At 44.4% G+C, this 24,489-nt stretch overlaps 1 protein-coding gene across 1 annotated transcript in view; it reads right to left on the bottom strand.

The window, feature by feature from the left end:
* The window catches only part of LOXHD1 (lipoxygenase homology PLAT domains 1), a 133,605-nt gene that overhangs the window by 22,939 nt on the left and 86,177 nt on the right, over positions 1–24,489 (bottom strand). The window contains 5 exon segments of the mRNA XM_056514604.1: positions 1,043–1,220; positions 9,344–9,461; positions 13,240–13,367; positions 16,234–16,419; positions 21,412–21,620. Coding sequence (XP_056370579.1) covers positions 1,043–1,220; positions 9,344–9,461; positions 13,240–13,367; positions 16,234–16,419; positions 21,412–21,620 — 819 coding nt within the window.

A 24,489-nucleotide genomic window follows, 5' to 3' on the forward strand; every position in this document is an offset into this window, starting at 1 on the left:
TGCCTTTGTGAGTTAGGGCTGGTTTTCACAAAAAAGGTCACAGAAAGATCTACCATTATATTAGATGGATGGCCGGATACACAAACAAATCTTCCTCTCTCTCTCTCTCTCCTTTGTTTTTTTGTATTTCACTACATGTCTTTCAGACAGGCAGCCAGCAGAGAAGATAGATAAGAAGTTGTGAGGTAGCACGAAGATGCTCTGCCAGAGAAATTTTGATATTCTTAGATCAAACCTTAGAAGCTGCATAAATTACTGCTGAGAAAAGCAGGGTAAAAAAAAAAGAAAAAAGAAGCAACAAAAGAAATAAAAGATATTTAGAGGTCAGGAGTTGGTTATGTGAATCTCACTTGAGGACCAACATTTTAAACAAAGTGTCTTCAAGACAATGTCTGGCTTGCCCCATCTTGGCACAATTCACCTTGTATGTGGCAGTAGATTTCATCCAGCAGCCTGACAAAATTTCCCATGAAAAGAGGCAGTGATCCCAGGAAATAACACTGAAATCCCATTTCCTGGCTCTTGAAGCTCTTTCTGTATACTCTGTCCACCTCTTCTATCTGGTGTGCATTTAGGAAAGTTTTTTTTTCCATAGCTTGAGATAAATGGTCTCAAAACACTTTGGAAAGGTGGGTGAATTATTGCTGTCTGCTTTAGGCAAGGCAGACAGTGCTGACTGAAAACCTGAAGCACACCAGCTCTGACCACCCTACATGGATGGACATGACCAAAAAAGAAAAATGTGGCTGCTGACCTCTGCAGCTTGGTCTGGTAATAGTTTCTGTCTGGGTGTCTTCAGAGGAATCAAAGAGAAGTCAGACCTGGGCTTTGTGTCCAAATATGTTATTCCCAAAGCTCAGATGAGAATGAGCCTCTTAGACACTGCCATGGTTAACAGCCAGCCAAGATGGTTGTATATCCAGCTAAACTATGTTTTTTAAAATGTAATTTCAAATGAAGCAGATGGGTTTGTTTTTCTTTTTCATTGTTAAAAAACAAGCGTCATACTAGAAAATTAGTAAAATATTTAGCAAGGACCAACCTCCAATGTCACTGGTTTTAACCTGAAGAGTGTACGTGGTGTCCTCCATCATCTGCTCGTCGTTTATGACAGCTGGCATCTCACACAGCAGGCTTCCCTTCTCATTTTTCAGCTTGGACAGCCAATCCCCATAGGTAAACGTGGCCACTTCTTGGTTAGTAAGATTCCTCAGGGTGATCTGTGAAGAGCCAAAATGGGGGGAGGAAAACTTGCTTACCATTTGAATGAGGGCAAATGTTAAATTTATAAAGTGCATGATCTGTTGGGACATGGGGAGAGCTTGGCCATAGCTCCAAAGCCCGTGCTGAACTGAATAAAAGGAGCTCTTGCCTATGGACAGTATTTGCTGTGGTGGTTTGTCCTGAGAAATGGTCTTCACAGAATAATCAGCAAAATAATTCTTTTTCAACTGCGTGGCAAAGCAAAGGGAGAAATTTGCTCCTCTGACCTAAGTTATGAACAAAGCTCATCTCTAAGAGAGTCAGACCTCTCCTGTGAGCTAGCATGGAATTCACTCCAAAGAAGTAACAGAGCTACTGAAAACTTGACTACCTCTCCTCGAAGCACTCAGCATCTTTCTTTTGCCTGTCTCCTTTTCGTGAACATGCAGAAATCATTGTAGAGACACAAGCCCAAACAAGTTAAAACAAGGCACAAGATAAAATTAGGCCAGCAAAAACTTAATATTTCACACACTTCTTCCTCTGGGAAAAGGTGACAGAACAAACAGTATGCAACAGATATTAGTCACACTATCTAACGTGTCATGGAAGCAGCTCAGATGCTGTGGTGATAAGAACAGAATGGGAATGAATTCAGAGCAGCTCAACAAGTTACTCCAACAAATGCCTAATAAAATACCTACCTTTATGTCTCTTGCTATGTGTGGGCTCAGTGGAGCATCAGTCAAGTGGGAGAAAAGCATTACACCTGCCTGGAGCAAAAACCTAGCAGTAAGTTCTCACTAAACTGGGGGAGCTGAAGGGAAGGGAGGAGGCAGCGCTGTAAATTGCCATTTGTGTTGCCATCTCACAGAAACAGAGACTGTGCCTGTGTGTAGCAATGCATCAGAAAGCACTGCAAGGGCCATGGAAACACAACTGTCAGAGAAGTGTGGTGTAGTATTAGGGAGGAATGAATCAGGAGTGGTGGGGAATGTTACATTGAAAAGGATGCCTACAGCTGCACCCGCTGCTCCAAGCATGGCTGCATGCCATGCAAAGCCATGTCCAGCTGAGCTGTGAAAATCTCCAGGGGTGTAGATTATTCCCCAGACACTCTGAGTCCTCATCCCTGGGCTGCACCGCTCTCATTGGGAGGATTTTATTCTTTATGTCTGATCAGGGTTTTCCTCAGTTCAACTCATGTCCATTGCCTTGTGACGTTTTGCTGTCCACCTCTGAGAAGAGTCTGGATCAATGGTCTCTGAAATATCCTTTAAAGCAGCAGAAGATTGTAATTGGATTCCTCCTCAGCCTTTTCCTGTCATGTCCTAAAAACTCTGTTTTCCTCAGCCTTTCCTAATGTGCCACATGCTTCCTGTAGTCCCTTGACCACCCTTCCCACTGCAAGCTCATATATCAGCCTAAGGAAAAAAGCTCAGTGAAACTTATCTTGAGATAAAATATTCTCAAATTCTGTGTTCAAACTTCAGGTGTCCCCAAGCCATGGCCTTCTGTTGACGCCAACCAAGCCTTGCTGGAGTCTTCAGCAGTTCAAAAGAAGAATCAGCTTATAATTTTTTTTTAATAAAAATCTGCTTCAGCTTATAAAAAATTTGTTTTAAAGAGGGCAGTGGCTACACTGAAAATAAGCAGTAAGCCATGCTGTTTGTACATTGAAGGGTTTTGTGGGTAGGACACTCCTCTGGGGTTTTCAATCTGCCTGATGCTGAGGAGGAATCTGTAACACAGCACCTTCACCCCCTGTCCCAGGGGGACAGGACATTTCTGGCTGAAGATGTCCCACTTTTCTCAAGAGCTGCTTATTCACAGCCAGTGACACTATTACTTTCTGGTCCAAAACACTGTTCTGTGAGTCAAGAGATGCTGATTCAGACCCTTGCTTTGAACCCAGCAGAAACCAGGTCTCCCCCAGCCCAGCTGGTGGCCTTTCTGCTGGGGCACAGAAGTGTCCTCTCTCAAGGATGTGAGATCCATGCCTGCATCCTCTCAGGACTCCAACCCAGAAAGTTTTCTTTGCAAAAGTGAACTGTGAGTAATGCCAGGTTGACTGAAAATGTCTATTTCCCCCCAACCCCAGTGCATAAAATCTGTGCTGGAAAAGGTTCAGCCAGCAGTGCTTTTGCCCTGCTTGGGAATGACAGTGACACTGTTAGCAAATTGTCCTGAGCAAAGCTTGCAGGGAATTCTGAGGGAGGCAGTGGGGATAGAATCAGATTAGAGCTGTCAGCTGGAGAGCACTCACAGACACAGGGGTCAGACCTCTCTCAAATACCCAGCCCATGCTCAGTACTCCAGATGCTGTCTGAGAAAAAAGGTCTGGCTATTAAAGCTGCTGGAACAAAATGCCAGTTTTTCGCATCCTCAGCCTCTCACCCAGGATGTGTGATTGCATCTGTGTGCATCTTTCTGTCAGCAGTAAGGCAGAAACAGACCTGAGAAAGGACCAGAGACCTGAGAAGGCAAAAGAGACCTGTCTCTGATATCTCCTTCTGGGCTGGTGCTGCAGGAGGAGCAGAAAGGGGAAAGAGATTCATTTTATGAGCATTTTTTTGACCAAAGGATATCAGCCCACAAATCCTGGGCTCTGCCCTGGGCTGATCCCCCAGCGTGGGCAGAGGGCAGGGGGGATTCTGCCCCTGTGCCCCTGTGCTCAGGTGAGACCCCACCTGCAGAGCTGCCTCCAGCCCTGGGCTCCAGCAGCACAAGGACGTGGAGCTGCTGCAGCCAGAGCAGAGGAGGCACGGAGATGCTGCAGGGCTGGAGCCCCTCTGCTCTGGAGCCAGGCTGGCAGAGCTGGGGGTGCTCAGCTGCACAAGAGAAGCTCCAGGGAGAGCTCAGAGCCCCTGCCAGGGCCTGAAGGGGCTCCAGGAGAGCTGCACAGGGACTGGGGACAAGGCATGCAGGGACAGGACACAGGCAATGGCTCCCAGTGCCAGAGGGCAGGGCTGGATGGGATATTGGGAAGGAATTGCTGGTGGGAGGGTGGGCAGGCCCTGGCACAGGGTGCCCAGAGCAGCTGTGGCTGCCCCTGCATCCCTGGCAGTGCCCAAGGCCAGGCTGGATGGGAATTGGAGCAGCCTGGGACAGTGGAAGGTGTCCCTGCCCATACCAGGGGGTGGAATGAGACAGTCTTTGAATGTCATTTCCAACCCAAACTGTGATTCTGTGGTCCCAGCAAGGGACACAGAAGCAGCTGCAGCGGCAGGCTGACCTCTGGGTCACAATGTGAGTACATTGCCTCTCACTTGCCCAGTGAACCATGCTGGTCATCCAGCCCAGAGCACATCATGTGGTCAGTGGGGTATCCCCAGGGAAGCCCCACATCCCCCCTGAACTGGGGGCAGGCCAGGAGCTTCTGGAGGCATTGCCCCTCTCTCAGGTCTGCCTGACTCATGACTACAGAATAGTCTGAATAGTTTGCTGGAAGGGGTGAGAGCTGACTGTAGCCTTTTCCAGTGACTAAAATAGCTGAAAATTTATCCCATCCTGCAAGGAGATGTTTGTGGGTGTTGCACACACAGAGGATGATGCAGGATTTTGGTTTCAATCGTGAGGGTCAAGAAAGTCATCTCAGCAAGCTGAGCTGAGACTATATTTAATTTCTGCCTGTTCCTCTCAGTAAAACTAGTTATAGCTTGGCAATGAGACCACTACCTTGCACTGCACTTATGCTATTTTTTAGGATTCCTAGAAATTGCTGTGGGCATCCAGTGTGCTTTTCATCTCAAACTTTCTTGCTAACCATGCAGGGTTCTTAACTGGGCTGCAGAACACCAATATGCCATGAAAAGAAAGTGGCAGAAATGTGTATGAATAACACATTGATAATTTGCTTTGTTGCTGGGCAAACATAGTAGTTGACAGGAACATTAAACCTACAATTTTATATTAATTGCACACTGTGTCCTGCAATGGAAAGATTTGACATGTCCGATTATTTGATTTACCCCTACCCAGCCTTTTTCCAGATGTAATGTAAAACATGCTCCACAGGGTCTCCCACTCTGCTGACACCAAAATACACACCTCCTGGCATTCACCTTTAAAGGCTCAAACACAGGATTTTATGCTTTTGTTGCATGTCATTATTCTTCACTTAAACCCAGGAACTTCTGACTGTAAAACAAAAAGACTTCTCTCTTTTGCAAAGAATAAAAGTCAGCTTCAGCTATATAATTCTCAATTCTCAATAATAATTCTCAAATTCTCTTAATCTTCTTTTTACAAAGGAGAAAGGACTGAATAAAGACTGAGTCCCACATGCAGGATTATTTGTGACGTTTGAATGCAATGCAATTAGTGCTTCATTAAGGCAGCTTCTTATCTGTCTGGCTTTGACAGCACAAAGTAACATTAAAATTCTGAGGGAAGCAACTCTGCAGAATTCAACAGTCTCATAATTCCTGCTATTTCACTGAGCTTTCATCCTTTCTTGCCTCTAGCTTTTCAACTTCACAGCTAAGACACTGGGCAGCAGGTGAAATCATCACAGGGACTGAGAAAGCAGCTATCCCAGGAAGAGGTTCCAAAGTATGCATTTAGATAAGTTTCCTAATTAATTTTTTTTTTTATGCTGAGGAGGGTGAGGCCCTGGCACAGGGTGCCCAGAGCAGCTGTGGCTGCCCCTGGATCCCTGGCAGTGCCCAAGGCCAGGCTGGATGGGAATTGGAGCAGCCTGGGACAGTGGAAGGTGTCCCTGCCCATGGCAGGGGATTGGAATGGGATGAACTTTAAGGTCCTCTCCAACCCAAACCATTCTGTGATTCTATGATTTTGTTCCCTGTTTTTTTTTTTTTTTTTCAGAAACACAAGCAGTGTCATGGTAGCTTGATGTGGAAGAACATGAGATTCAGCATTAGATCAGTGGAAAAGATTCCCACTCTGTGTCCCTCCCAGCAGTGGTGTGATCAGAAAGCATCACTCAGCTTTGGAGAACATTCACAATGCCTTTTTGGGCAAAGTAATGATCAATAATGTTCATTTTGTAGCAAAACATCACTAATCAAATTTTGATCCCTCTAGAGGTTTAAGTACTAGCATTTAAAACTTATTGCTACTTGTGGTGCAGTTTGAATTTTCAGCACTAAGTTCATTACTTCACTGAGATTCTGAATGAAATTTTAGTGTATTTTATGTAGACAGAAAAAAAATATGACTACTTGCCTGCTTGTAAATTGAATCTTTTGCCTGTGTACAGAATCATTGATAATTCATGCATTTTAATTGGTATTTATGCATTTCTATATCTGGTGAACTAAAAGCAGTATAAATTATGGCCAGCAACAGTTTACCAAAAGACCAAAGAGAATTAAAAAGATCATTTATTGTTAGTTTAATAGAACAAGAAAACTGAGAATATCACATAGATAAATGGAGCAACAAATGGTTAATTACGGGGTTGATGGCTTAATCTAGCTTCTCATTTCACTGTGCTAGTTAGCACTAACTGTGAACCATCTGTCTGAGAGTTTAGCACTACCCCCACAAGTATTTCATTATGCAGTCTTAATATGCACTTTTGACAGAAATGGAAATGGGCTCCGATCAGTTTTCATGTCACACCAGGCTACGTAAGTTTTTAAGGCTGGAATACAAATCAGAGAACAAAAATCCTTCCTCCCCTCTTCCAGAATGCTTCTGTAAGCCACCCTCTGCCTGGGAATGCAAATGCTGTGTTTACCTTTGCAGGGAAGGTGGGAAAGAAAACCAATAAATACAGTTCTCTACGTAACATTGGAGTTTAAAAGTTCTCTGTGATCTGTTTATCTAAGAAAATTAGAGACTATAGGCATAATTTCCATAAGGTTCTAAAATTATAGAATTATGAAATGATGGTTTGGGTTGGAAGCAACCTTAAAGACCTTCCAGTTCCATCTCCTGCCATGGGCACCTTCCACTGTCCCAGGCTGCTCCAATTCCCATCCAGCCTGGCCTTGGGCACTGCCAGGGATGCAGGGGCAGCCACAGCTGCTCTGGGCACCCTGTGCCAGGGCCTGCCCACCCTCACAGCCAAGAGTTTCTGTCTAATGGCTAATATAAATCTTTCCTCTTTTAGTGTAAAACCATTACCCCTCGTTCTGTCACTATCTGCCCATGTAAAAAGTTGCTTTTCCTCATTTTTACAAGCGCTCTTTTAAGTCTGTTGCATGGTCCACCTGTGGCTTCTGCAGAGCTGGAAGGTGGATATAATCCCACTGGATAGGTCCAGATGAGAGTCCTCTGTGCCCACTTCCCTGGGGAATCTTGGCTTTTGGTGGGACGGTCCAGCAGGATGAGGGTTTGGAATGCCTGGACACACAGGGCAGCAGGAAGGTGGGAAGGCACAACTGAAGATGCAGCCATCCCTTGCCTTTGTGCTGCTGCTGATTCATGACTGCAAGAGCTGGAATGCCTCTGGATGAATAAGCTTTACTTGATTTCATTTTATATGAATACGATTTATAAAACTCAGGGGAAAGCATGTGAGAAATTACAAAGGGACTTTGACCAAGACATCTGAATCAAATCAGACAACAGATTGAGTTATTCCTTAGGCACAGAGAGAAAAACTGTGAATCTGTGGCATCAATTCTAAAGATATGTGCTGGAGGTCTAATCCTTAGAGGAGCTGCAGAAGCATCATCATAAAACCATAGAATATTAAGGGTTGTAAAGGACTTTAAAACTCATCCAGTCCCACCCCCTGCTATGGGCAGGGACACCTTCCACTATCCCAGTTGCTCCATGCCCTGTCTAATCTAGCCTTGAACAATTCTAGGATCAGGGAAACTACAATCTCGCTGGGCAATCCTCACAGTATAGAATTTATTCCTAATATCCAGCCTGAATTCTCCCTCTTTCAGCTACCCTCCTTCCCCAGCTGCTGAGAAAAAAATTTAGGAGTGGAAATGTTGAAATAGAAATGTACTGCAGCACAAAAATCCTTCTAAAAGTGAGAAGTCCATCACTTCACTGAAAACTGGTGGCTGTATAGGGTCAATGTTTAGAAACACATTATCTCTGTGAAAAAAACTGCTGTAACAAGTCAACAAGGATAAAAGACCCAATTAAAAAATCATGCACTGCTCCCTCTGACCATGGTTGAGCTACTAGGTCTTAAACTGTTCTCATAAAAAGGTCAAGATACAGAAGTTCAGCAGGATGTAGGCTCCATGAAAAGCATGGTAAAGGAAAATGGCAGAGATGTGTTTCTGCATTAATGACATCTGATGGTCTGCAGTCAGCACATCATTCCCTCTCTATCTTAGATAAGAACCATAGGCACCCACAACAAGCAAACTGCTTTTGACTGCCCAGATAGAGGTGATCCTTACAAAGAGCTGGGGTTTGACAGCAAAGATAAATGCAAAAATAAAGTTACTTTTGTGCAAGGTAGGACATCAGGGGAAAGCACCTTCCATTTGCATGCTCCATTCAAAATGCAAGATAAAAATGACACCTTGCCCTTATGGACAAGAAAAGAAATAAATGTGTTTGCTGGAGGAGAAGAGGAGAGATGGGATGATCCAGCTGAATGGATGGATTATTTGGAAATGTCCCACCTGGCCCAGGGTGTCTCTGTCTGGCAGACAAACACCCACCCTCCCAGAAATTCAGAGTCCCACATGGCAGAGGTCTGCAGGGCCTGAGAGAACAACCCAGGGACCAGAAAATATTTCAGGTCTCCTGGTGAGAAACCAAGGCTTGTATAGAGGGGAGTGGGATCTGACAAGAGGATCTGTGGTGACACCATAGAATCATTTAGGTTGGAAAAGATGACCAATATGATCACATCCATGCATTAACCCAGCACCACAGTGATCATTGCTAAATCATAGCCCACAAATGTGCCACACGCACAAGACTTTTGAACACTTCCAGACTTGGTGATTCCACCACAAAAAAACCCTTTGAAACACAGCTTTTGCCTCTGCTCTCTTCTTTCTTGACTCAATCTCTACAGGGAAAAACCATGAGAAACCGAATAGAAAAATGTAGAAAATAATAAAAACTTAATGTAAAAAAAAAAAAGTAAAAAATGTAATTAATAAAAACGAGTCTCTTGGTGCCTTTCTCCTCTCTGCCAGGGGCTGAGAGGCTCCAGGGCAGGCAGGGTGTGAGATGCCAAGAGCGTTACCCTCTCCATGAACCAGTGCGGGCGCGTCCCCTTCCCGTCCGTCCGGATCCTCATCTTCCTCAGGGGTGCAATGTCTGCAATCTCCATGATGAAACTGTCCTCCTGGCCCCGCTCAAACCTGCAGGGATTGCAAGACCAAGGAGGTTTTGCTGCTGCTTTACAGCCCCTCTGCATCTCCATCCCATGCCGCGCCAACAGCCTCAAATCAGAAGTTTATGAGTGCTCTTTATTGGACTTGAGCTTTCCTGTGCTGAAATCACCAGCTACTGTGCTGTTGGCAAGACACCTCAGTGCAGATTTGACAGGGATTCCTCCTTCCCTGGAAAACACAGCCCACCTGGAGCTGCTCCAGGCAGCCTGTAGCATACATTACCGCTCTGTTTGTAACCAGAACAATAGCGACTCACAGTCAGACTCCTGCACATCGCCTTCCTCCTGCCAGCTGCACACTTGCCTGTCCTTGGCCCATTCCAGCTAGAAGGCAAAATAATTTTGCCTCATCTCCTTCCCCCGAGGTGCAGCACAAAACTTTGTGTGAGCTGTGGAGAGAGGCAGTAGCTGCAGCCCAGCTAAATGCGGCACCGGGACTGAAGCCCAACGCCCAAATTTAGTAAGCAGAGGGAAATTGTGTCAGAATTTAGACAAAGCCAACCTGATGAGATTGGGGGATTTGGATTTGCAAAGTGCCTCTGCCTGTGGTAAGAGCCAGGGTGGGTTTGTGTAAGCTTGTGTGAAAGACCTTCCCTGTGCGTGGGTGCAGGCACAGGGATGTGCAGGAGCTGCTCATCCATAGCAATCAGCAGGAAGCAGAAGAAGGGAAAAAACAGCCAGCATGTGCTTCCCAAAGAAGATTACATTGGCTAGGACTGAACCTTCCCTCCCTCCTGGCATCACTGGTGTTGAGAGGAAAGCCTTGCTTCAGTGAAAGTGCTGCCTCAGGCTCAATATTGCTCTGTTCTGAACAAGTGCATCTTCCAGTGTGCTCCCTCAAATACCTGGAGACCTGCTGTGGTCTTGGGGTTGGAAATCCAATGCTTGCTAAGGAGAATGGCAGCCAAATCCAAGGGGTCCACCAAGCACATGGTGACCACTCTGCTGCTGAGGTTTCTCCTTCATGCAAATTTCTCCTTGTGGGGGAATTACCTGAGAGGTTTGGGAAGAGCCCTGCAAGATGTGGGCACTGCCACAACAGAAACAATCCATAATGATGATATCTCATTCCTGGCAATGCAAACAGCCTCTGTGCCATGCCAGAATGTGGAGAAAAAAACCATTTTCTTTACCAACCTCTGTGCATATTACCCCCTGCAGGATGAATGTGATTATACTCACACCATTATCTGAGCATGCATAGCTGCAGATGTTAGTAATAGGGGTTGGCTCAAGCCTCTCAGTTTTCATCCAGGCATTGCTTCCTCTGCACTCCCAGAGGCATTTGCACAGGGCATTTTGGTCCCATTCCATTTCTAGTTATTAAGGGTTATGTTTGCTCTTTGAAAAACTCCTTTTTCTTCTTATTTGTCTTTCTGTGGTACCAGATACTGAGGCAGCCTGTCTCACTGTGAGAAACAGAATGTACTTTTGTCCCTGGACTGGATTGATTTCCACATCTATTTAACAAAAAGGTGTGACCCTTCCAGTCTGAATTATCCTGTGATCCTATGATCAGTTTTTATTACAATCACTATTACCTACAAAGCTTCATAGAAATCTCTCACTCTGAGGCTTTCCAGGCTGAGCAACTCTGAGCTAAAATGTCTGCTAGCAAAATAAAACATTCTTTATCTTCAGCAAATACCTTGTTTGAAGTTTGTAACACTGATACTCATCTGCTACTTCCAAGAGAAAAGTACTAGAGGGAAGTGATTGCCAGAGTGACTAACTGGGTGACCCAGAAGCTCTTTGCTATCCTCAATTTACACAAAGATGAACAGAAACGTGAAAAAAAATAAAGAAGGGAAGAAGTAGCCAGACAAGCTGCTATTCCCTTTTCAGGACATGGAACCATTTATCTAAAGGATTTCATTAAGCTTTTCTACCCATGCCTGCCCTTATAAATATTTCCATTGCCCAGGGGTCTTGGCAATAAGTGTAATGTAGCAAAAATTGCCTTAAATCTGTGGCAGGTTAGACAGAGGGTTCTTGCTAATGCACTGAGCTGCTGTGAGTGAATTGGCACTGGATGGCCCCAATAAAGATGAAGTGCCTTTCACTGTTTGGTGGAAGCAGCTCTCACCCATCCCTGCTCTGCTGGTGCAAGGGCTGCAGAGATTTCTGTGTGGAAAAGAGCCAGGAAGGCTGTGCTGTTAGCACAGCTGGATGAAGGCTGGTGGCAGTGGCGTGGAAACTGACAGGATGTGAATTTGGGGACATGAATGTCCTCTGCAGAGGGTGCTAATGAGATGACAAGAGCTCTGTGCAGCTGGAGGTGTGATACAGAGCACCTCCAGCCAGCAGGGATGTGCCAGCAGAATGTCACAGCATCCTGGGGATGGCAACATAATAAGAGTTGTGCCTTACACTTCCTTTTCTTCACACAGCCACAGTGATTTTTCAACACCTTTCACAGGTCCTCTGCTGTCAGATGATAACCTGAGCAGCTAATAACACAGAGGCTTTTCTATTCATCTGTGTTGCATTTCCATACTCTTATATCAGGGATTGTCCATCCCACTCATGTAGACAAATAGGATGTGTTTTCAGAGGCCACAAAATTGAGGGGCATGGCTTGCCCCAGATGCAGCAAGACTACAACCCTGCTCCTGAGGGGCTGGAGACATCTTGATCCCCTTCAGAGATTTTTGTTTGACACACCCATATGTGAAATCTGCTTCATTTCTGAATCCAAACATCAGTGGTCCATTTTTCCGCCTACTGGGACTGAGTGTTAGGATTAAATGAGGATTGAATTAAATCCATTTGCCCCACTGTTGGATGTTTCTCTGAGATGGGGAGCACCAAGCCCCACGAGCTGTGGTTTTCTGCATGACTCAGCTGTGTTTCTCACAGATATTTTAGTCAGCAGCACCTCTGCAGCTTTCTTTTTTTTTTTTATTTTCACAGCAAACAAGGCTTGTGCTTGTTACTAACTAGACACATGAAGTTCTCAATCTTAGCAGTGTTTGTCCAGACACCCACTCTGCTACAACAGCTTCAAGTAAAACATTCCCTGAGCAAACACCTCTATGCAAGGTGCACCTTATCCTCAGTTATTCAGAATTACCTCAGCCAGCTGAGCTCAAACCGTGTGGCTAAAAGCTCCCACCCTTCTGATGCTCTGTAGAGGCCTTGCTGAATAAGACCAGAGCTAGTAAATTAATTAAATTTAAGCCTGATGGCACTAAAAGGTGGTTCATTCTTGAGCATGCCAAAGTTTTCCGTGCTAGGGAAGGTGCTAGGAAGGAACAGAAAGCATTGGGAAGTGGATGAGTGGTGGCGTGTGTGGGTTTTTTGGCTTATGGAAGTGCTGGCATCAGGCTAGGGTTATAGTGTTTGTTAGCAGTTTCTGCTGAAGAAAACATGAGATTCTACATTTTTAGTAGAATCAGGGTATTCAATGCAGCATTCTGTGCCACCACCCATCCATTTCCCACTGCTCTCCTGGGCAATCTTCACAGTTCTTCTTGGGGACAATGCAATTCATGCTTTTGTTCTCACTGAGGAACAGGTTAAACAAAACTTGCACAAATGACAAAGGGTGCTTTCCCTGGCCACACAGTGCCATCCTTTCCTTTGCTTTGTTAAGAATCTGACAGAAATACTCTGAATCTATAATGTCACTGGGAGCAAATGTCTGTGTTTCAGTGGGAGCATGACCAGAGCCATGAGTGCTTCTTGACTTGACACTAAAATCTGTCATCACTCCTCTTCAAACTAACAAAAAATGAGTTCTGTACCTGTCTCCATTTTTGTCCAGCAGCATCTCCTCGGTGTTCCCGTTGGATCCAAACACAGTCATGAAAATGTTGGCGTCGGTGCCGCCGCTTTCCGTGTCTCCAGTCACAACCGTGACTTCGTAGAGGATCTGGAGAGGGTTGGAAACAGAAAGCTTCATTTAAACAGCTGTCCTGAGCCCACACTAAACAGGACAAAAGGCTTTCCTGGAGATCTGCTTCCTTGACAGGAAAAGGTCCCAGCTCAGCTTCTTGGTGTTTCTCCACACTGTTGTTTTCAGAGGCAAAGTTAGACATCTAAACTTGCTACAGGACTTTCCATCTGTGACCTTTTCTACAGATTTGCTCAGCCTTGAAAGAAACACATTTATTGTGGCAATATCTGAATTACAGAATCAATTAATGGTTTGGGTTGAAAGGGACATTTAAAGCCCATCCAGTGCCACCCCCTGCCATGGCCAGGGACACCTTCCTCTATCCCAGGTTTCTCCAAGCCCATCCAGCCTGGCCTTGGGCACTGCCAGGGATCCAGGGGCAGCCACAGCTGCTCTGGGAAACCTCTGCTATGGCCTCATCACTCTCAGTGTAAAAAATTTTCTTCCTTTTATCTAATCCAAGTCAACCTTCCCTCTGTTTAAACCCACTACCCCTTGTCCTATTCCAACAGCAGTGATGAAGATCTCTTAGGCTGTTTCTTCACCACATCAATAGCTGAGTCTCCAACCCTCTGCTTCCAGTGTCTCTGCCTGGTGACCTCCAGCACTCCAGCTCTGTACTGCACCAAACTCCTGCTAATTTAAAAAAAGAGTCTCCCAGAAGAACAATTGTTTCTTTTTCTTGGCTGCAAAATGTTTCTCCCAAAAGTTCAGTGTTTATCTGAGCAATGTTTATTCCAATTTCACTAATAGTTTGGAGGTTTATACATCAGAATGCTCCCTGTGGTACAAAAATTCAGCTATCCTGCTCTCCAAGGGGATGCTCACTGCTGCAGAGTCCTCCCAGATCTTGTGTGCACTGAAGGCCAGTTTGTGAAAAGATGTTTTTTTATAATTTTCACCTTACTAGACTAATTTTGGTCTTTTCTCCTGACATGGGAACAATAAGATTCAGAATAAATATGTCAAAAATGTGCAAGTCCCAGTGGCTGTCAGAGGTTTTAAGACTTCTAGACCACTTAGATGCTTTCAAGATCATAGCTATGGTACCAAGCCTTCTTTAAGACATGGAACAATATCAAGAAACAGCTCCCAAAAATATATTTCAAATAGTGCACTGCTAGGCTAGTTTTATTTGGCTTAAATTTGGCTGCCACATAAATAAATAGTGCAAAAGAATAACATAATGTAAATTTTTTTTTCATATTTGTTTGCACCTGAGTAGCCTGTTGATCATATGTTCATCCACATGTATTTTAAATCTTAGCAATGCATCCTATATTTTAGAGGAAGGAGAAAAACTCTTTTACCAATGCATTGAAGATTCCTGATGACTGTGGTGGACATTGAGTAATTTCTCCAACCATGGGAAAGCAAATACTCAATTTAAAACGAAAAGAGGGAATATCAAGCCAAGAAGAAAATTAAGTTGCAATGGGTACATATGGCTGTACAAAAGCCAAGCAGAAAAAAAAAAAAGAAAAGTATTAATCTTCCCAATGATGCTAAACAGCTCAGTTGCCTTTGAACTCTAAAATGTAAAACTCAGTTTCTAACTACAGCTATTTACAAGGGAACAGTCTCAAATTCCCTCAACTGGGAGACTGATCAGAAAATCAAATGCTCACTTCTGGTTTCATGTCCCAGGCATCTCCCCAGATTTCCTTCAAATCTCCCATCAAATTTCTGGCCCGACATCATAGGGAAAAAATTGTCGTTAGATGTGTCTATTTTTGGCCTGCTTATGAATATAAATATTCAGGATTGTGCTTTTAAAGGGAGACTGAGCATAAGTCTTCATTAACATCCACTTCAATCAATGGGCAAGCCATCAGCTCACCAAGAGGAGCTTGGAAACCTCATCCAGGAAGTTAAACGACAGATGGGGCATTTTTATGAGATTGGTTTAACCCTGGTGTTAAGTCTGAGGAAGGTTTTTATACCCTCTTAGGTCAATTCCTCCTCTGAAATCTGCACTGATTTGGTGAATCCTTCACAAATGCTAGAAATGTTATGAATTTTTTGTGTGTCTTGGGAACAAGAGAGATTTCAGGAGAGTATCTTTACCTAGGGAATCAAAAGCAGCATAAAGAAAAAATAATGTACTGTGAAAGTGTAACCTGACTGTAAATAGAAGCACATCTATAGAGATTTTAAATTGCCACACAGGTATTTAAACACAGTGTTATTGTCACATTCACCCAGACTGTTATTTCTGCTACAAATCTTACATCCAAAATCAGCATAGCTCAGCTTTCCAGTTTGTACTTGTCTGGAATATGGCACAGCAGATATTACTTCAAAATTCATGTATTTGAATGAAAATACTATAGAGTTTTATTCATCACCGATTCAACTTTAATCAGCTATTCTCACCAAAGATCAGGCTTACAAATGTTTTCATGTTTCAACAACTTCCAGTTATTATTAATTTCCCTATTAGAAAATTTGGTATGTAGACACATCGTGGAGAGATTAAAAGAAGTAAGATATTTCCACTGCTCTAATCTGATGAGTTAGAAGTAATCCCTCACCTTGAAGGTGCTCCCACTCTACCAGGTGATTGAGTGGGTGACAAGATGAGGACAGGCTGAGCTGTGCCCTGCCTGCTCTGCCCTCCCACCTCTGCCAGGGCTGCAGCCAGCCAGCCCCACTGAACAGTGCTCAGTCATGATCCTAACCCATGCACAAAGGTTTTGCTAATAAAATAACATAAGAAAGGAAAGCAAAGAGAAGGCTCAAGCCACTCTCAAAAGTCAAAGTATGAGAGAAGCTGATACATGACTGCTGTCAGCAGAGATCCCTGCAGCAGCCAAAGGCACAAAGTGAGCCTGGAGCCTACCTTGATGCCAATGTTAACACACTCTGCATCCAGGATGTTGAGGATTCGAGAAGTGAGCCCGTCACCTTTGTCTCTGGCCAGCCAGCACTTGCAGACAAAGTTGTACATGACGCCCTTGGTGGGCACGACGATGGTGAGCTCCTCCATCAGCCAGCAGCTCTCAGGGGTGGCCCCATCGTGCCCCACCTGTGAGGGACACAGAGAAAACACCTCCTGGGGGAAGGGGATTCTCTGCACCAGGGTGATTCACCTGGCAGAGAAGGACTCAGAGTCTGTGTACACCACCACAGCAAGCCATTCCTCAGGGGAATGGATGGAACTCTCAAATAGTTGCCATGGGCAAGGAGCCCAGCTCATCTGCTGTGCATGAGGGAAGGCCAGTCTCAAAAAAAAAAAAAAAAAACAACAAACTATACTGGTCTGACCTATATGAAAACATGTCCAGTCTCTTGTCCCTTTGCTCCTGCTCTTTTGACCTCTATATGCTCATTTGCAGGTGGCAGCAGACACAATTCTCCACCTTTACAAGCCTTTCCACTTCTGTCACTACACTTGGAAGTGACTATTCAAAGAGCCAAGAGGAAAGATGCTCAGCAAACACTCACATGTATTATTACAAGCATTTCCCTCACAAATCCACATATAAGTGACCTAAATGTGTGAGGCAGTTCCTCTGCTTCCCCTCCCCTTAGACTGCAAAAGTTCTGTCTTTGTACAGGAGACAAGGGATGGAGCTTGCAGCTGTAGCTGGTTGATTTTCAAGGACCACCTCCTCCAGCCTCAAGAATGATCTGTCCTGGAGACCAGAAAGTCACACAAGGATGGCCACAAGCTCACATGGGTGAACAAGGAAAAAAACTTAAGTGGAGAAAGAAAGAATACTAGAGCTGGCAGCAGGGGCAGAGGTTCTGCAGAAATACAGAGACAGTGCACAAGTGTGCAGGGATGAGTTTATGAAAGCCAGAGCCCACCTGGAACTGAATCTGCCAAGAACCAGGGTTTCTGCAGGTATATCAGCAGCAAAGCAATGTTGACAGTGTAAATTCCTCCAAGAACCTTCATGTGTTCCTCTTAAAGAAAGTCAGAAATTCAACCTGAGGCAAACTTGGAAGCAAAATTATGTATCCAGGTTGATGTATGAACCCTGGTCAGTCATTACAATGAGCTATCTGTCCATGAAAGACCTACCTGCACTTCATTATTTTCTGAGAAATGTTGTTTCTGTCGTTTCTAGGAAAATGAGGTCCTTAGTCAAAAAACCTCATTGGTTTTTGCTTTTAAATTATCAGGATATTTAGGGAGGCTCAGAAAGCAATTTTTAATAACAGATTCATCTAGGGTGATATATCTGTGGTATCTATTTTTTTTCCCAAAAAACAAGTGATCTTTCTGTCTGATGGCCTCAGCCATCACTGCTATTAGGAGTATTATTGCTGTACTAATGTCTGTGCAGCTGCAGAAAATTAGAGCTAACCACTAGGGAAATTCAAGTCTACAATGAATGCATTAATCCTCTGATTCTTGGGGTGTGAGGTGAATGGGAATATAACACTTGCCTTCCCATTCCCTCTGTGCCAGCTTGGCTGAGCATCTCCAAGCCCAAAGTCAGAGTCTTTGTGCAGCTCTCTTGCAGGATGGGGTGGGTGAGGCAGTGAGGAAACTTCAGGGCCATGGTCCTGCAGTGACAAAGCAGCTGGAGGGAAAATCCTGATGTGCCTAGTAAAATTTGCTGGTGTTTTGTGTTCAAACCCCACCTGCTCACATCATAGAATTAGAACAGCTTGGTCTAGAAAGGACTTTAAAGCCCATCTCATTCCAACAGGGACACCTTCCACTATCCCAGGTTGCTCCAAGCTTCATCCAACCTGGCCTTGGACACTGCCAGGGATGGGATATCCACAACTTCCCTGGGTTAAGTCTCATTCCAAGGCATTGTTGGGTGCCACAGTTTCACAGCAAACTTTAACTTCTTTGATGTCAGTGACAGGCAGAAGGAAACAACCTCTGCATCCAGCTGCCTTGGAGAGCCTGTGCACAAACCTCAAGGACCTTCTAAGAACCCCAAGAACTATGCAAATTCTGGGACAAATTCAGTTAGTGTCAGCCAATCCTCCCTATGGCAGGACTTCAGGAGCAGAGCACCAGGATTTGGCTTTCAATTCCAGGTAAATCTTTAGACAGACCATGGCAATGCAGTGAATAACACCAAGCCATGGCCACACAAGCAGCATAGACTGGATGTGCATATCAATATCACAATAAATGGTTTGGGATGAGATGTTTGAACTAAATTAGAAAGACAGAATTTCAAAGGTAGATCCTTACCTGGGGTGTTTGAAAAACTTTGTAACTTGTTCCTACTGTCCATGAGGGACTGCACATCACTGATACTGAGATTCACAATTTATACTGAACAGCTCAGTATCACATAGAAACTGAACACAGTGGCAGAGGGAAAATCTGAGAGAATATTTGTGGAAAGAAGGTTCAGAGAATACTAGAGAAACCTGAAGGTCAGGTCCCTAAGTCACTGGGGGACTGGATTCCATTTGCAAAATTTGTGTGTCCTTGATTTTCCTCTGTGTTCATGCTGGAGGAAGGCTCTGAACCAGAAGAGGTTTATGAAAACACACCAATGCAGGACTCTCCTAGACTTGCTTGTGTCTCTCTACAGCAATGAGAGTCTAGGAACAGAGACACTTTCATTCATTTGGAGAAGAAATATTAAACATTATTTTGAAAACACAGTATAAAGTGTCTACACAGAATAACTTGTGATATTTATTTTCATGTTAGAGTGTCTATTAAAGTCCACAAGTAGTAAATATCATATCTGTAGGCTTACAAGACAGGAATAAGTGGGCCCCTTTCAAATTACTTTGTGTTTCACTGTTTCTGCTTTCAGTGGAGTGCATTTGTGGCAGGAGCACAATGCCAAACTGGAAGTAGCATCACGCTGCAGATCTCACAGTCCCGCTAAATGGCTCAGACTGCTGCCTGGGTTTTACAGAGGGCTCCTGGAAACTTAATCCTCACGCTGTGCTATTTTCACCTGGCAACTCACCTTCAGAGCTGTTCACCTTCTACACAAACAGACAAATGCCAAATCCAAGAACGAGCTGTTCCTCGCTTTTCCCCAAGTAGATAACTAGCAATTTTCTGCAATGTCCCCGAACACTGCAATTTTCTAGAAGGAAAATGCGGATGGATGCCATGGCAACCACGGCAGACTAGCACATCGATGTCATTGCTGGGACACGGGTCCAAAAAGGGGACCTTCCAAGCTGAGGGCACTGCGTGAAGGAGGGCAGAAGGCCAGGAGCAGGTGGCTCCTTCAGCTGGGAGCTGGGGACTCACAAACCAGAAGGGAAAGGTGAGCCAGGGTGAGGCAGCAGACGGGTGAGATCACCGAGTACAGGGGTGAAAGAGTGCACAAGAACATCACCAGCCTGAAAGATATATGTTATTTCTTTTTATGGCTCTCTACATTTTATTTGCAACCTTTTATCTTCTTACCCATTTGTATTCCTTTCCAAATTAATTTTTGCCTAAAGTGTCTTCTCCTTCTCCTTCTCCTTCTCCTTCTCCTTCTCCTTCTCCTTCTCCTTCTCCTTCTCCTTCTCCTTCTCCTTCTCCTTCTCCTTCTCCTTCTCCTTCTCCTTCTCCTTCTCCTTCTCCTTCTCCTTCTCCTTCTCCTTCTCCTTCTCCTTCTCCTTCTCCTTCTCCTTCTCCTTCTCCTTCTCCTTCTCCTTCTCTTCTCCTTCTCCTTCTCCTTCTCCTTCTCCTTCTCCTTCTCCTTCTCCTTCTCCTTCTCCTTCTCCTTCTCCTTCTCCTTCTCCTTCTCCTTCTCCTTCTCCTTCTCCTTCTCCTTCTCCTTCTCCTTCTCCTTCTCCTTCTCCTTCTCCTTCTCCTTCTCCTTCTCCTTCTCCTTCTTTCTCTTCTTCTATTTTCTACCCATTCCCTACTCTACTCACTGTATCTTTTCCAGCATCCCTTTCTATTTTTTTCTTCAGGCTGCTCTTCCTGTCTCTCTCTGACTCTGAGGGGTGATACTGTCATTTTCCTCCCTCTCTGTCCCACTCCATGGCTGTTTCCATGTGTGCACAATCCAGAAAGAAGGATTGATACACTTGCTTCACTGTAAAAGTTTGACCTTGAGATGGGCTAGACAGAAAGTGCCACTAATACACATAATAACCAGGCACTGAGAGTGCATTAAGAAAATGGCTTGATAATAAACTCAAATCTGATACGGAGATTTCTCAAGATGTCAGAATTCATTGCTTGAGAGAAAGGTAGCACTAGTCACAGTCTCTCAACTGCAATAGCAGGACGTACAGACACAAACATCTTCTTATTAAATAGGATTTTTCTTTCTTTCTTGTCTCTTTCCAATTATACAGGCACATACACATCGACAGATAGGTTTACTTCCATAGAGGGATAGTGGCAAAAACAAAATTAAACAGGCTCCTAGAGTCCTCAGGTGCTGTGGGTTTTAGTACTTGAGGTGCTGGAGAGAACTTTAAGGAGATGGAACTGCCATACAAAACAAGAATGATGTACACAAACACTCTGGAATATTCATGTGAAGTTTAAGCCCAGTGATGGAAAGTCTATGCAAATTGTGTCTCCCTGAGCCATAACAGAAAAAATGGTTCCTGTACTCAAATCTATTTGTGCACATTACTTACAAATTATGATTAATTTTCTTCTCTAAGCCTGTGTCCTCCAAGCTGTGAAAACAATTTTCATGTTTAGCTAGGAAATTATACAAGATTTATTTCTCACGATTTATGAAACCCAATTGGAAATAGTGAAAAAAATCAACTATCAAAAAGACTGAGGAAGAACTGCACCCTGGGAAGCTCCACTGCATCTGGCAATAGAAGGGATTGAGTAAGAAAAAGCAGTGCCAGAGACAGGACAAAACTTGGACATGTTGTAACTTCTTTACAATTCACAATTGTCTTCCTCTTCACGAGGATCCTGGTTTTATGCAAAGTAAAGCACACTTACTTACAAGTTCAGACACATGCGAAATCTCATCATCACAGTCCTGTTTTCATTCCCTTTAGTCCCAAGAGCCTTTCCTTCACTGCTAAGAATAACAGAGCCACGTGCTTTCCTTGGGCACATATCCCACGCCCCAGCACTCGCGCTGCAGCCACAACGTACCTCCACTTTTTTGATCTCCCCAACATCCAGGCCCCAGACTGAGAACTTCTCCACAGAGCCGTCTGCAAACTCATCCTTTCCCTCTGGGAGGTCCAGCCACAGCCTCTCAGTCTGCACCTTCTGCGGGCCCATGATGATGATGAACACGCGGCTGTCGGTGCTGGAGTCGTACTCGGTGCCCGTGGTGACGGTGATGTGGTACGGGATCACTGCCACAGAGAGAGGCTGGCTCCTCAGAAAACACACACACACACACTAGGGCGAGACCTGGGGAAACCAGGGGCTCATCCCATCAGAGGGAGCAGCTGTGCATGCCAAAGAGGTTCACATCCCATTGAATTCATTTGGAGAAGCCATAACATCGTGCTTTGTTGGGCTGCAAGTGTGCCTTGGAGACTGCTTATCCCACGGCACGCTGGGGACTGAATTCTGCAAGGGTTAATTTCCCCAGACGACCCTCCTGGCTGCTAGGAGGTTGTAAGTCCAGATTTCTCCCTAATGCGTGACAGAACAGCAAAAGGCTTGAATCCTTATTGACACCAAGAGACCTTCCTGAAGATGAGTCTGAGCACCTAAATCTTAAACAGGCTATTAGGCCAAAGTGATCTTACACTCCCCGTTCAATAAAGACAAATAAATCTGTGCTGACTCCAAGGTAAGCCATCACCGACTGAATGTCCCAGAACAACCACAAATGCTCTCCTTTGTGCCTCATTCAAGGATTGCTGTGATCTATGGGGCAGCTCAGGGCTTCAGCATCCCTGTACAAATCCAGACAGAGGAGAACAATCTTTGTATTAAAGGTAAGCCACTCAATAATTCTATGCGTTGCATAATAATTTTGGTTGGGGGAAAAACCTTCAGGGCAAGGCTTGGTAAAAGAGGAGGTGGTTTTTCTGTGGTTTTCAGAAATTTCAGTTCAGCTGTTAAAAGGGAGGAAGTGCCAGACTGCTTTTCAAGGGCTTTCCAAAAGCTCATTTGGGTACGCCGAGCAGGCGGTGCAAAATTGGTCGCTGAATACTCGTTTGATTTCTCAGAACATTTGTGCAGGGCTGTTCAAACAGTCCTGACAAGACTCAGAGCTCTGAAACTTGCTTCGTCACAGACTCAGAACAGCCTGGCTTCATCATCACGTTTTTGATTTAAAAAAGCAAAAAAAAAAAAGTTTATAAGTTGACTGAAAAAAAAACCTTGGCTGGTTTTCAAATTGCCCACCATTGACATCTAATTTTTCTTTATGATGACTGAAAATATCTTTGAGGTGGGGGTTGTACTAGAAATTCACAGAATACTTGTGCAATATCAGGAAAGGCATAAATTCATCTAATCTGATCAAATCTGTCCTTACCTCTGGATAGAGCAGAACCCAAAAAGATTTGTTCAGCCCTAATTTGAGGATTTTGTGTACCAACACAAAATGAGCTGATGATTAGGCAAGACTTATTCTCCCATTTATGGTATAATTTACATTTCAGTGGGTGCATCAGCACAATGATGCATTTAGCAGGAAAAGGGTTTAGTTGTAGTCAAGGCAGATTTTATAAGAATATATTGAGGGGTCATGTTTAGGACATCTCCAGATTTTTAAAGAGAGTATATTTTGAATGGGGACATTTTCTTTCATACAGGTTTTGTCCTGTTCTGCTGTGACAGACTGAGTTCAGACAACTACCTGCATTTCCAGCTGATCCTTAAGCCAAGGTACTTGAAACACCTATTAAAAAAAAAACTACAACTTTGAGTAACTATAATTTCCCACTTTAAATTGTGAATATGGAGACATGGAGCAGCTTACTGTCAGAGAGCAGGAAGCATCCTTTGCTGTTCTTTCCTCTGAAAAATTGAAAATGAATCCTTCAATTAGCTTATCTTCCCTCCCTGTTGTCTCCCTCTTTATTAGGGACTTATATCTCCCTTTTTCCAAACACAGGTCCTCCAGCCCATCTCCCTTTGTCCTTGAGTTCACAGGGTCCAGGCTGCTTGAGGCCATGTGCTCCCCTCTCAGGAGAGTGGGTTTCCTCAGGGATCCATCCATGCCAAATCCATCCAGGGCTGCCTTCCAGCATGGGAGAAGATTCCCAGTTCAGATCTAAGCATCATGCTAGGCAAGAGGACCTTTCCCTGAGCTCCATCCCCACATCCTCCTGCCTCTCAGAGGAGTTTGCCAGCTTGATCTCAGCACAGCCAGGACTGGGCTGAGTGACAAAGTCACTCCCTTTCCCAGCCAACTCCCAGTTCCACTTCCTGAGTGAGCCAGCTGAGCTGGCTTTTTATCCAGCTCAGAAGGTGGCAGCCTGGCTCACCCAGTCCATCTTATCTGACATTCCTTCAGGAAGCAGTTTCCTTAATGAGGCCATGTCACTGAGCACAGATAGTGGTGATGACAAGCTCCAGGACTCAGAGAGAAAAGACCACCCTGGCACAATGGGGACGATGGGAGCAGTCCTAGCTCTGCTGGAGAAGGGTTCTCATGGGAAATTGTGGTATTTTACCCATTATTTGTGAAACTACAGGGAATGCCAACATGGCAGATGTTATCCATTGTCACAGCACAGAAGTAATATCAGAAGGAACAAGGAAATCACTTTTTTTTTTTTTTTTTTTTTTTTTTTTTGAGCACAATGTGGGATTACAAAAGAAGGGCTTGCCCCAAGACACATGGGCTGCAGGCCAGGTTGAGCCATGTCCAGCACTACATCTGCTTCCCAAATGAAAGGTGTGGGATGTGCAACCCAGGTATCACACCACAGCAAGCCACTGGGCATCAGAGGAGCTGCAAACTCTATGTGACCACTGTTGGACTCTGTGTGAGTCCCCCTGGAGAGCTATCTTTAACTCCTAAGCAAAATTACATAATTTTCACTTCATTTACACTGAAGTTTAAGATAAATTTAATCAATTTGCACTTGCTGTGGATGAAGAGCACATAGACAGTGACTGTGATGCAGCTGCTGCTCAGTTAGTCAATACAACACAGTATTGTAATCACACATCTGAAATCTTAATCTAAAGCTAAAAGGCCCCATGTCGGATATCAAAGAATTGTAGGTTCAATTTAGCTGATAAGTAATTTTCCTG

The sequence above is a fragment of the Oenanthe melanoleuca genome, chromosome Z (genome assembly GCF_029582105.1).
Source record: "Oenanthe melanoleuca isolate GR-GAL-2019-014 chromosome Z, OMel1.0, whole genome shotgun sequence".
NCBI classification, from domain to species: Eukaryota; Metazoa; Chordata; class Aves; order Passeriformes; family Muscicapidae; genus Oenanthe; species Oenanthe melanoleuca.